Source organism: Larus michahellis, chromosome 5 (assembly GCF_964199755.1).
Source record: "Larus michahellis chromosome 5, bLarMic1.1, whole genome shotgun sequence".
In the NCBI taxonomy this organism is placed as follows: Eukaryota; Metazoa; Chordata; class Aves; order Charadriiformes; family Laridae; genus Larus; species Larus michahellis.
This window is the reverse complement of record NC_133900.1, coordinates 31,131,513-31,144,760: the sequence shown is the minus strand read 5'-3', so window position 1 is coordinate 31,144,760 and position 13,248 is coordinate 31,131,513. Positions and strand designations below refer to the sequence as shown.

Genomic DNA, 13,248 nt, shown 5'->3' with positions numbered 1-13,248 from the left:
CCACGCCGCCGAGCCGCGGGGCGAGCGGGCAGGGGGAAGCGGGCGCTCGCCCGGGCGGGTGTCCAGCTGGCCCCGCGCTCAGCCAGCTCCTCTCGCAGCCCGCCGCGGCCGCAGCACGCGGGACGGCGACTTCCTTTTGGGGGAAACCTGGGGAGGTTTTGGCTCTGATTTTTTTATTTAGTTTTTTTTTTTTTTTCCTTTTTGGCTTTTCTTTCACATCGCCAGCCGGCGTGACCGGTCCCCACGCCCGCAGCCCGAGTGGTGGCCCCCGTAGCCCCCCGGCCCGCGGGAGACGGCGGGGGGGTCCCGCGGCCGTGGGAAAGCGCCGCCGGCCCCCGGGGAGGCGCCACTGGTGTCGGGGGTGCCGCTGGCGGGCGGACGGAGGCACGACCCCGCGGTGCCCCGCGGACCGCCAGCAGCCGCGCAGCGCGGGGCGGGGGGTGCGCGGAACGCTGCGCAGCGAGAGGCGAAAGCAGAAAAACTGGGGGAAGAAGGAGGGGGGAGGAAAAAAAACCCCAAAACGCCAAAAAGCGGCACCAGCCGGGAAAAAAAGCCCCGCGGTCGGGGACAGAGACGGGGATGGGGGCGCCCCCGCACGCGCTGCTCGCGGGCGCGCGGCGCCGCGTGGAGGGGGGGGCTGCCGCGGGGGGGTGTGGGGGGGGGTTGTGCTGAGAGCGCGGGGCGGTGCGGCGCGCGGGGCGGGCGCCGACGTCAGGGCGCCGCGTGCATATTGATGCGGGGGCCCGGCCGCTTTCGTCAAGGAGCAGAAGGAAGCAAGATGGCGGCCCTGTAGGAGCGGGGAGCGCGGCGCCCGGCTGTGCGTGCTGGATGTCGGCAAGGCTGAGGGACGCGGCAGAGGTCAGAGCGGGTCCCCCGCGACGGCCGCCTTCCCCCCGACACCCCCGGGGGTGTCGGGGGGCCGCGCCGCGCCCCGGGGTGTCGGCGGGGGGGTGGGCGCCGCCGCGGCTCCCCCAACATGGCTGACTGACAGAGGCGGCGGGGGGCGCCGCGGGCCCCCGCCGCCCCCTCCCCGTGGGGCCGGCCCGCAACTTTGCCTCGCCGCCCCTCCCCGCGCCTTTGTCTGGCGCGGCGGCGGCAGCGGCGGGGGGGGACGGGGACGGCGGCGGGAGGCGCCCGCCGCCTTTGAGCCCCTGCCGGGCCGTCCGGCCGCGGTGCTGCTCCGCTCGCCCCTCCGCCCCGCGGGGACCGGCCTTCCCGCTCCCGGCTTCCCGGGCCGCCCCCGTACCGGAGCACCGCGGAGCGCGGCCGGGGCGGCGGCGGGGCCCGGCTTTGTGCCGCTCCCCAGCCCCGGGCGGACACAAAGGCGGGCGCAGCCCCGGGGAGAGGGGGAGAGAGGAGGGGGGACTTGCGGAGTTTGGGGCAGGCGCGGAGGGGGGGGAACCGAAACCCGGTCCTGGGGGGCGAGGGAGAAGTGTGTGCGGGTGTGGGGGGGAACTCGTTGCGAGGCCTTCCTTTTTCTGTGCCATCTACACGCGCGTTTTGTCCGCGTTGCTAAATCCTGCTGTCGGGGCCACTTGCACAATGTGGCCGCGGGAAGGGAAGAAAAAAAAAAAGAAAAGAAAAAAAAATTACTTTCTCGTGCATGTTCCCCTGAAATAACGCTTTCGGCGAGGTCAGGCTTGTCCCCGCCAGATGACAGACAAGAGCAACAACCTTAGCACATTTGTAAGTCGGACGCGCGGCTCTGTATGCTCGCATCGTGGCATTTATTGGCGTTAAATCACCCCCTTAGACACCAGCAGTCATTTTCGTGCCCTTAGTTAAAAGGAGGCTTTTCGGCTCGCGGTTTGAATCTTGGAAATTTAGCAGACCCATTTCTGCTAAGTAATTTTCCTTTTCAAGAGAGTGAGGTGAAGGGAGAAGTGATGTGGTTTAGCATGCTTCCATCGAAATGTTGCAACCAAAGATCTCATCACAAGATTTGTTTTCCATGATGAGCGGCATGCAAATGTGCAGGCTTTGAGCAGTGATCAGCAGCTCTGCATATCGGTTCAGCACAATTTTTTCTCTCCTTTTTTTTTTTTTTTTGAATGCGAAGTTTCGGAGTTTCAGAGATAAGGAGATACTGTCCCTAGTGAAAGCAGGTCAGTGGGTGTTGTTTGTCGGCTAATGAGGCCATTCTATTTGCATGTTAATGGCAGGTTGACTTACTGCAGCAGGGGGTGAGTGTAGTAATATGTATATTCACTTGTGTATCTGCATGTGTGTTCCACTACGGCACTTTCTCTGGAGGTTGTAAAGTGCAAAACAGGACTTGGTTGGCGAAGATATTCAACAGGGAGATGTTAATGGTCAAGAGTCATGTATAAACTCGAGTTAGAGGGGGATCTGACTGAATAAAAGGTGGCAAAAACAACACCGTGGTACATGCAGTGTCCTTTTAAGAGATGCCCTCGGCCTGGCAGGCTGACCATAGATTATAAATCATTCCTTCCCTTATCTTTTGGGAGCTAGACAAATTTGCTTAAGTGGTGTGTGATGAATGTGTTGACTGTTTTTACCAGTAGCCACTGAAAATGAGCACGTTTCTTAGGGCTGCTTGGCCCTCAATTACCATTGCATTTCCCAGAACTTCTTTGGCTCTTGGTGGGTTTTTTCCTTTTCCTGGTCACCTCACAGTTAATTTTGTGCACCCTTCCAAATAAAAGGTAAGCCACTGCAGTTTCTGTATAGATTACCACTTGAGTATCATCACTAAAGGTCCGTGACTAGCAATGGTCAGGAAATGGTTTTTAATACACTGTCATACAGAAACACTACTTCTTTCACCTCTTTCCGTTTCAAATACATGGCACTTTGGTTGGTGCTGTCCTTTGACACTTCAGTTCTCAGTCGCTAAATTTCTGATTTTTTTCAAGAGACTCAAATAAAACTGGATACAAACACTGATACTATTTTGCTACATCTGTGTTAAGACAGTTTTGTATATTTCTTTTCCTGCTCCCAAATTGCATTCTTTCTATTATATTTAAGTCTGTTGTGTCTTGAAAACACTGGTAAATCTAGCAAGTCAAGAACTTTTGGTCTGCCAGATCTGTTGCTATGTACACATTTTGGGTTTTTTCCTGCAGAAAAACAATTTGGAACCATTGTAAATAAATCACCGTTGGGAAATATTTTGTCTCTCCTCCTGAGTGTTACAGAAAGCATAGTGCGGACCCTGCCAGTGAAGTCAGAAAACATTTAAATCTAGCAACCAGGGCATAGGGAGGAGGAAAAAAAGGGGGGGCAAAGACGGGACAAATAACAGTGCTGAGGTGGTGGGACTGAACTGCTGTTTATATGAAACTAAGAACTCAGAAGTCATCTTTCAGTGGAAATAGTTCTTTCATTTTGGGAAGTGACACCCAAAAACTTTGTGAATGCATCCAGGGAACCTCACAATGTGGTTTTGTATTGCCCATTTCAGAACTAATTATTAACAAATCTTCAAAAGAAGAAAAGGTTGAATGGGAGACACTGAGGCTCCTGAATTTGCCGAAGTATCACTGTTCGCAGGAAGGCTTTTAATGAGGACTTTGGCATTGTGCTGATTCCTGGCTTTTAGCCAGGGAAACTGGTATTGTTTTGATATAGTACGCATGGTCCTAGACTTTGGCATGTCAACATTGTTTAAAGAACAAGAAACGTGTGCCTGCTGAGGAGTTATTATGACGGACAGATTTCCAAGGTCTCTTGTTGGTACCAGTGCTGTAACAGAAATAGGAGGTTGAAAATGTTTTGATTTCTGTGTGCAGAATTGGGAGACCCTGTAGTTGTTGGAATGGGGATTTCAGCTGCCGGAGTTGGAAGGGACCGTTCCCTCTTCCCCCAAGCACTTCAGATGCTGCTGGGACTCTGTCTCCCATACAGTTCCTTTAAATACTAGCGACAGCCCTAAAGGAAAAAACTCACCATGTTTTGGAACAAATCTGCTGCTCAGGTGTTGAAAAACATGAAGTTTGGATTAGACTAATGTTACTGACCCTGTTTGGGGTTACAGAGGGTGCATGGGCAGTAGAGTGGTTTTCTCAGAGTGTGCCTAAGCAGGGACGTTAAATCCCTTGCTCTGTTTTGTTCCGAGTGGAAGAAGTGTGTTGTGTTTCTACGGGAGTCAAATAAAGTCCTTTTAAAAAAACTGTCCATTTTTCAAGGTGGAATTTCAGATGAGCTGTCAAATTTGGCTTGTCACAGCGGGTGACCCTTCTACCTCTCTCACTCAACTGCCACACAGTAGCTCTAAGCGTGGTAGCAGCATCTGTAAGCCAGCTACACAATTGGAGCCTGAAAGTGGTAGAACAAAGTTGCCAAGTTTCAAGTGGAGTTGGTGGTTATCTTGGAAACTGTACCGGAGAACACAACCACAAATGATTTTGCCAAATAATATACAGTATTTATTTAGTCCAGCTCTCTGATTGCTGTTGAGGCAGTCAGCCAGCAGCAGTAAGTGTTGTGACATCATTTTGAAAGGCAATGTGCTGGTTCTGAAATGGAGTGGGATGTAGTATGAATCACTATTTTAAAAAAAAAAAAAAAAAAAAAAAAAAAAAAAAAGCTGTAGTCTGAACAGAGATAAAGCATATGACTGCATCATGGCTGAAAGCCAAAAAGGGAATTATATGAATCAATCACACTTGTAGCATTATTCCGATCCCATACTCCATAAGGCAGTGAATAAGTGAATACCTTCTTACTCATTGAATGATTTTCTGCAGGAAAAATATCCTTTTGAGCACTGAACAAGTAACTAGTAACAAGTTGCCATAGTTCCGGTTGTTACATTTTCAGATCGTCACTGCTTGCATGTTCAATTTGCATAGCTGGTCCCAATATCCTAGATAATAAAATGTTACAAATGGAAAGTACCATGAGTAATCATCTTCTCAGTCACCCGTTGAAAAGAAGTCACTTCTGCCTTGCCTTAGGGTAGACGAGTCTCTTAAAAAAAAAAAAAAAAAAAATCACCCATTTTCCCAAGGAATTGCTCAGTGGGTGGAGACAGAGGTGGTGGAGTTAAGGAAAATTCTGAACCTCCAGCATCAGCTGGACTAATCCCAAGGACAGCTGATGACTGACCCGAAAAGGTTGTTTGGATTAAAATACTGGGAATGTGTCTCGCATTACGTAGCAGAGAGTAACAGAAAGAAGATAGAGAAAAACAAGGTTTGAGAAATAGGAAGAACAGTTAACTAATTTTATCCATGTGTCTCACACTGTTCTTGAAATGAATAAAAAAAAAAAATGTCCTGCCATATAAGAGGATCAGAAAGAATGTTCTACTAGTTGTTCATAGTAAAGGGTTTTAAATCTGGGGGCAACTTAAAGAAAGTTGTTATGCTTTGAAAAACACTTTAACAATTAAAAGCTGCAAAGATTTAGATTCCTGTCTATCTTTTCAAGCAGGCTTGTTCGTCTCTGTCAAACACCTTCCAGAAAGCTGAGTCATCTTAGCAACCTGAACAAAATTCAGGCTGTCCTTCAAAAACAAAGTTTTCTGTGGAGGTGTGGATTCCAAGTTGAAGTGTTGTTGCCTTGTAGCATACATATGGCGAGAAACCCCAGTAGGATTATTCTTGCAAATAAATAAAGGCTTGCAGTATTGAGGCTTCAGTTTGACCTAATTCTTGGTGCGTGTGGATTTTTCCTCTTACTAAAATAAAAATAAAGGCAACATTTCTCTTGCAGCATGGAAAGGAATAGGTTTGTTCTATGCTCAAGTTCAGCAAGAAAGGAAAATCCGGCATTTTAATACTAATGAAATACAGCATGTCTTTTAAGGCCGTTTCAAAGAAGTGAGCAGGCGAGTGGTTAGATAGCTAAGATAACCAGGAATAGCTAAATAACCAAGTACCCCTCAGAAGTGTGTGTCATGGGTACAGGGCAGTAATCTTGTCACTTTCTGATTAATTACTGTGATGCAGTTTAGACAACTTAGAATATCTTCATGTGTTCCACAGCATTACTTCTAACCTCAGATATATTCTACATGGGTTCTCAGCGTGTGAATATTGGTTCTAGCAGCTGTATGCATGGGGGAGGAGAAGTTTTCCAGGCTTAAGTTGAATTTTTCACAGATGTATAAAGAGGATAATGACTACATTCTTTATTCTACATGAGCTACCTTATCCTTAAACTTACATTTCGATGACTAAAATTTAAACAACTTCTCCGCTTAATCTCCTTTCTAATATTGCATAAACAGTCCAAGCTTTGTCTTCAAATGTCCTGGCGTGAGCTGCTCTAAGTCACATTGTGTTGGAAAAGGATTTGGCTCCATTGCAGTAATACCCCCAGCTTACCAAGTGGGTAGATGTTTAGGTCAGGAGGATGACTCTCCATGTGGTTGCACGCACGTGGTTAAGTGTTTACAAACAGTGTCCCAGCATCCTCGGCAGCTGCCTTGACGCAGCCAGTGAGGACAGAGTTCTAGGAATGTCCCTGGTCCTCACGGGTGGCGGAGTGGGGGGACAGAAATAAAAAAATGCCGAGTTCAAGAAAACATATCGTAGTTTGGGTTTTGGCTGAGCTTTCTGCATCTGTGTTGCATTTGAGGTCGTTGGTTCCTTTGTCAGATGCCGCTGTTTTTTTCCCCCCACTCGTGCGCAATCTGGGCTGTGTTGACGCGTTTGCCTGGAACGGACTGACCCTAAGGACGAGACGGGGGTTAAGGGAATTGCTGCAAATGTTTCAAATGATTTCCCTGCCCCCTCTCCCCTTTTAAAAAATTTATAAGGAATCCAATCCCCAAAAGCTCTCATGACAAAATAGCTCTTTGCAATACAAGAATCCCACTGTAAATGGTTATATATTTTTTCCTTAATTAGGCATGACTCACTGCCTGTTAGAATACTAGAACAATTCCCTTTTTAAAGAACAAAAAAGAAATCATGAGTCCTACTAACTTTATAAGTAAAATCAAATAGCTGAAAGTCTTTATTACTTAATGAGACGTGTTGACACAAAGAGGCGTTGCTGTTACGAAAGCTAATACCACTGCAAGGCAAGTTTTGGATCTCCATTAGACATAAGAAGCTTGGTGGAGATTTCTGCATTTACTCAACCAAAAGAATAATGCCACCAATCTGTTTTTTTTTTTTTAAAAAAAAAAAAAAAAAAAAAAAAGGAGGGGGGAGAAGTGGTCGTAATTATTGGGGTTGTCTTGACAAGATGGCTTCAGGAATCACAGATGAAAATACATCGTAGCTGGTCAGAAGCACCCAGCTGACAATGTGTATCACGCCCTTCCCTGTGGACCTAAACCAAAGCTGTCAGACAGGTTCTGGTCTCCAGAGACAGCCTGTGCTGTGTGTGCGCTGTGGGACCTTGTTAGCAGAGGTTCTGCTCCTCATCCAGAAACATTATTTTCCAGTCCCGTGAGGATTTTTCAGACTTTCTCACATGCAGTTTTGCAGCAAGCACTCAGGATGGTGTGCAAAGCACATCACTTGCTTTACAAAATGAATCCCAAGAACTGTTTTTTTTCCACACAGGGAGGAAGCACTTGGTACAAGTGCATCTTCCATATTCTGAATTTGTCAAAATGAGTCATGGTATTCACCATCGTAAAACAGAGTATGAAGGCCAGTCCGCAGATCTTGTTGTACGTGTGACTTCTGCTATTAGTTGTGTGTTCACATTGGTTGCTTCCATTTTACATTAATGTCAATTACAATCACTGTATTTTTATTATCACGCTCCAGTGGTTTCTTTCTCCCCTGTCCTCTCATATGCTGGATAGAATGGTTTGGGTCGCATCCAGAACCTGCTTCTGTTTCACGAAGCTCTTCACCTCCTTTTGTTTTCTTTTCTGACTTTTTTGACCCCCAGTTCCCATTACTTTTGCAGCAGCTGGGTAGCAGAAGGCAGCAGATAAGAATAAAGAATATATAAGTGAATAGGTGAAAAAAGCATTTCTGAGTTTGCACTGACTATTTGTTCCTGCTCTTGCCACTTTTAGTGCTGTTAGAGAGATGAAAGGGTAAATGTTAACCCTAGGCCTGATGCTGACAGGAGAGTTTTGCGCTCAACTTCAGTGTCCTTTTATAACTTTCCATATTTGTCCCTTAGCATGAGAGACAACAACTGTTCGTCCAGTGCACACCCCCATTTCATGCCCCTGATACTCTTTTTTCATCTTTGTTTAATCTGTTTGTTCTTTCAGTGCTACTCCACTTGCGTTTGAAGTCACATACTTTGAAGTTATACAATTTTTATACTTGCCAAAGGACACAAAACTCTTTCAGCTCTTATGTAAGCAAAAAGGAGAAAAGAATGATTACATATTTCCTCTTGTGTGCAAGTAGCATTACTGTCCTGCTGATGGTAAAATGAGGGAAACGAATTGTTGCAGTAAAGCAGGAGCTGCTTCCCTTCCCCCAAAGTTACTAAAGTTCACAGAAGTGAGATATTTCCTTGAAGCTTAAAATGCACATATAGCTTAATAAAAGGAATGCAGTTTATACCTGAAAGAGAACGTATGAAAGCTGGAAAATACATTGGACTCGCCTCTCCCTGGGATTTGGAGAAATGGGGGTATGTGTGTGTAGGTGTTACAGACCTTAACAGACTTTCTTTTCAAATGACCAACTTTTTATTGCCAGTGCACTCCATTGCTGGCTTGTCTGTTTGATTTCAAGGTTGTCTGCCCAAAAAGGTCTGAAGTATTACTGAAAGGGCAACAGTAAAAATCAAAAACATGAAAGCTGAGCAAAACCAAAAAGGGTCAGATTTTACACTTACTTAACTCATAACCAGTAGACATTTTGAGAAAAGAAAATCTATCCTAGTGAGTCTCCATTCCACACACAGTCACTTTGCGAGTGTACACATCACATACCCAGGAGCAAATGAAAATATTGACCAAATAGGGAGAAGCACTCTTGATATTTATAAACATGAAAAACGCACAAAACAGAAAAATACAGCCTTTCTGCTCTCTGTTGTTTCTATGGGTGCTTTCCATACTTTCCACAGAACATTTGATCTCTCTAAATGGTTTTGTACCTGTACTTTTCTGCTTCCCTGTAATCCTTAATGCAAAGAAGAAGCTTTTGTAGGTGTGAAAAAGTAGTAGGAAAAACAAGAATTGCGCTGATCTGTTTTCTTTATTACTAGGCATATTGCCTGAGAAGTGAGAGACCAGGTAGGAAAACACAGATTTCTATGTATTTTTCCACTGTGCCTGCGTTGTGCAGTTGACAATAGGTTAGGTGGCTTTTTTTCCCCAGTGCTGTCATCTGACTTGTGATCCTGCAAACTGATGGCAGCCCTTGCCATTTTCACAAAGCCCTATTCATTTTCCTTGAGCTCACTGAGCTGTAACAGTCTGCCTATGTAGAGACACTTGCCGGAGTGAGGCACCTAGTCAGTCACATACTTTGTAGCAACTGAAAAAAGGAAAAGTAGTTTTGGGGGTATTTTTTCTTCTTTGAGGAGGGAGGGAGAGGAAATGGATGGAAAGACTTAAAGGCAGGTATAGAAGCTAAAAACTAATTTTTACTTTAAAAGAAAAAAAAAAAAACAACAAACTTTTCGAAGCCGTTGCAAGTTAACGTGATTTTTGCTATAAAATATAAACTCTAGCTGCAGGACTGGAGAGAAGTTTTGCCTCTGGAGGAGTGAGTCTGTAACTACCTACTGAATAGCTGCTTTTTCTTGAAACAACTGCTACTAGCTGGTTGGAGATATTTTGTTGGACAAGCTGGAGCATGAGTCTAATTCAGGATGGCAACTCTGATGCTTCTAAATATAAGGAGAGTGGATAGAGAGGAATTAATTATTGCACGTTAGGAGGCACCTCATATCCCAGCCACGAAACAGAATCCCACTGTGCTTGGGGCTGTACAAACATAAGCCATTTTTGTTCTGTGTTGCTACTTAATTCTGTAAAGGAGACAGAGAAAAGGGGTCTGGCAGTGCACTAGGGGCCAGAGTGTTAGTAAGTCTTGTTTATAACGCAAAGCAGAGGCAGGCAGCTCCCTTCCAGAAAACTAAATATTTGCAGTAAATAAAGCAAAGCTGCTATTGCTACCTGCTCTGTGTGCGTGCGTGCGTGTGTGTGTGTTAAGAGTAGTTCCTAACCAGCATTGCTGCAGTCTTTTCCCTAGGGTGCTAATATTAATGAGCAGGCAAAACATGCAAAGAGTAAGAGAAAGGGTATAAAATTAATAAGCAACAACTGAGAGCCAAAGCACACACAGATCATGCAACATGGTACAAACCCTGCTGGAGCCATTCATTTTAGTGCCTTTTTTTTTTTTTTTTAACCCTAAAAGTCATACAGGAAAGCTGTGGTATAGCTAGGAACTGAACCCATATCTCCTAAGCACCAGTGCTTTACCCATGATACCCTCCTTCCTGCTCATTCAGAGGTTTACAGATAGTTTTCTCTGCTTACTAAGATAACAGAAGTATCAATTTTAAGAAACAGAAACCAAACTCAGAAACAAGTACCTTTTCACTTTTTTCAAAAGTTGTTTTTCAGTAGCGTTTTCTGTTGATTGACAACATGTTCTTTTTTTTTGCTGCACAAGCCTTTGGACCTTTAAACCAGCAGTTGGTGCTCATCCAGAGCAACCCAGTAAATTAAATACTGTTGTTTGTCTCCTCAATGAAGAGTGTGGCTTTTTGTGCACCACTGCTGAAAGCTTCCACTCCAAGTGAGGAAGGGTGCGGGAAAGGATGTCATCTCGGTTTTACTGGCACTGTAGAGGTCTCCTTGCACCTCCAAACAAATAAGCAAAATCTCACAAGGAGCTAGTAACAATTAAAAATAGTGTGTTGTGTCAGTTAATTGCAGTGTGTGAAACCGAGTTGTGTAATGTAATTTCATAAAGTAGGTACTCCAATAACTCCCATTAACCTTTAATACCCTTGATCCTCCTATTCATTGAGGCAAGATTTCACACAGTCTGCAAACTGTTCCCGCGCATCAGCTCCAGCCTACCACACGACTCCCATTTTGATCTGTTTTATCAATTAAAGGTTTGTCAGGGTTCACGAACCCTCATGCTGACTTCATACTTGGTAACAGAGCTGAAGAAAAAAAAAAAAAGAGAAACAAAAACCCACCAAACACCTACCAAAAACAACCTTAATTGGTCATCAGAAATCTCCCTGCTGGAGACAGGATGTGCAAACCCATGCAGGTGACACAACCTTAGCAGCAGTCATAGCTTTCTGTTGCAACAGTCACCTGTTATCTCGTAGACCTGAATCAGAAACAGTAAATTTTAATGTTGCCTCTCTCCCATCTTTTGGAGTTCCTTTGCTGTGGGTAGTCATAGCTCAGCCTGCCTGGTTTGGTACATAGTGCATTTAACCGGGAGCCTACCCTAAGTAACATCAGCACACTCACAGACTCGTGATACAATCCATGATGAAATGCATTTGGAAATAAAATCCGATGGGTAATTTAGCTCATGCAGCGTCTCTGGATGCTGACGGAGGCAGTTGACCATGAAGGACAGATGGATTTTTCCCTGCCGTGTTTAGAGATTCGATAGCGCTGCAAACTACTTGGGGGGGAAAAGATGTAGTGGGAGCATTTGGATGTTCCTCCTCGTCCCTTGTTCTCCCAGTCGCTGCTCTCCCCACGGCATTTTGGAGGTTCAGCCGGCCAGGCCCCCACGTGGCTCTCATGCACGTGGCCGCGCTGTTTACAAACACCCTCCCAGGCATCCCCGAGGCGACGCGTAACCAGTGAGAGGGTGCCACGCTCCCTTCGCGAGAACCCCTCTTTTTCACCCACGTCCGTGGCTGCTTGTAACAGTGGTGGCCAAAGGCAGGGCTGCGATGGGCTGGCGGAGCCTGTGAGCTCGTTTGGGTTTGCTTGTGTTACATTTAAGGAATATTCAGGCCAGGGGTTTAGAGCAAGGTCGTCCACAGTGAGTCAAAAATAGAAACTTTATTGCTCGATAGAGTAGTAGCGCTGGAAAGCGCTAGCTAGACATACATGCAACAGCGAGGAAGGTGCTTTTCTGCTTTCCAGAGATGCTATTAGGGAATTGGGTAACATTTACAGTAGGGAAAGATTTCAGAAAGCCTGTGGAAATGAATGGGGACATTTTTTTTTTATTATTTCCTGCTAACAAACTGGGGACCGCTTTTTGTCCAGGTTGAAGAGATGGGTCCTCAACGAAACAGCAGTGGCTTGGAGCAGCTAGTATTTGAAACCACAGTTGCATTATGACTTGGAGAAGACTGCCTTGGTTTTGCTTTGTTTTAGCAGGCCATTGGCATACAGCAAGAAAGAGGTTTGAACAGCTGGTGTTGCTGCATTAAATGGCCTCCCATAGCTGAGGCACGAAAAGACAAAGCGTGCTTCTTTCCAGCCGCTCAGCTAAAATTGTATTGACTTACTTTTTGCTGCTCCCCTCACGAGTTCAGAGTTCAAGGACTCATATATCTACTGTACCTTGAGTTCAGATAACAAGATATAACTGCACGGAGTTAAGTCCGCGTTCTTCAAAGACGAGCATTTTTCTGTGCTCGTTCCCCTGTTTTGTTTCGGGGTGTGCACTGTTTATTTTTCTCCTTTTGTTCGATGCTCCCTCCCCACGCCCCCTCCCGCTTGCCCTCTGCTGCCTGCACACCCTCTTCCAGCCGCCTCTCTGCCTCCCTGGCCCAGAAGTGCAGACTCAGCAGCCACTGGTAACACTTTAACTCTTTGTCCTATTCTCAGCTCTCCCGGCAAAGGTCAAAGCAAACGAGACTTACAGCTGCACTTGAAACACAGCCGGTAGAGGAGGGAGGGAGGGAGGGAGGGACGGCGACCACAGACTGTTCCCCCCCTCCCGCCATAGGTTTTGGGTGGCTGTATCTGCTAATTTGTCGCCAAGAGGAAATGAAAGACTTGTGACTTTTGGTTGTGCTGGCCATATCTAGCTTCATGCAACCTCTACTGATAAACGTAAATAATTTAGGAGTTACTTCCTCAAATGCCTGAAACATGGTCTTAATTTCACCAGTGCAAAGCCAGCAAAAAGCTAGTACAAATACGAAGTCTCGGTTATCTGTCTTTGAAGTCATTTTGGAAACTTTGGCAATGTGCCCTCATACAATTCTTTTTCTTAATAGCCATAGTTTTGCATTGTGTTGTGGGACCACACTGGCTCCAATTTCAGTGACTTAGGGCAGAAATGAGTTTTATTTTTCTGGAGAACAATTCGGCACTGCCATTTGCTTATGGCTGAAAGAAGGAACCTGCCCTGGAAGGCCATCAACATCAATGCGTGCCACATACAGGAA

The 13,248-nt window shown here is 45.9% G+C and overlaps 1 protein-coding gene and 1 long non-coding RNA gene across 3 annotated transcripts in view; one reads left to right on the top strand and one right to left on the bottom strand.

Moving 5' to 3' along the window:
- The first annotated feature begins 761 nt into the window (after positions 1 to 761).
- Positions 762 to 13,248, top strand: part of TET2 (tet methylcytosine dioxygenase 2) — a 74,278-nt gene continuing 61,791 nt past the window's right edge. For both annotated transcript variants that reach the window (XM_074589437.1, XM_074589436.1), the window contains exon 1: positions 762 to 858. In XM_074589437.1, coding sequence (XP_074445538.1) covers positions 829 to 858 — 30 coding nt within the window. In that variant the 5' untranslated portion in view covers positions 762 to 828. The remainder of the gene's footprint in view (positions 859 to 13,248) is intronic.
- The window catches only part of LOC141744118 (uncharacterized), an 82,822-nt gene continuing 76,096 nt past the window's right edge, over positions 6,523 to 13,248 (bottom strand). Inside the window, exon 3 of the long non-coding RNA XR_012587338.1 lies at positions 6,523 to 6,646. This is a non-coding gene — a long non-coding RNA (uncharacterized LOC141744118). The remainder of the gene's footprint in view (positions 6,647 to 13,248) is intronic.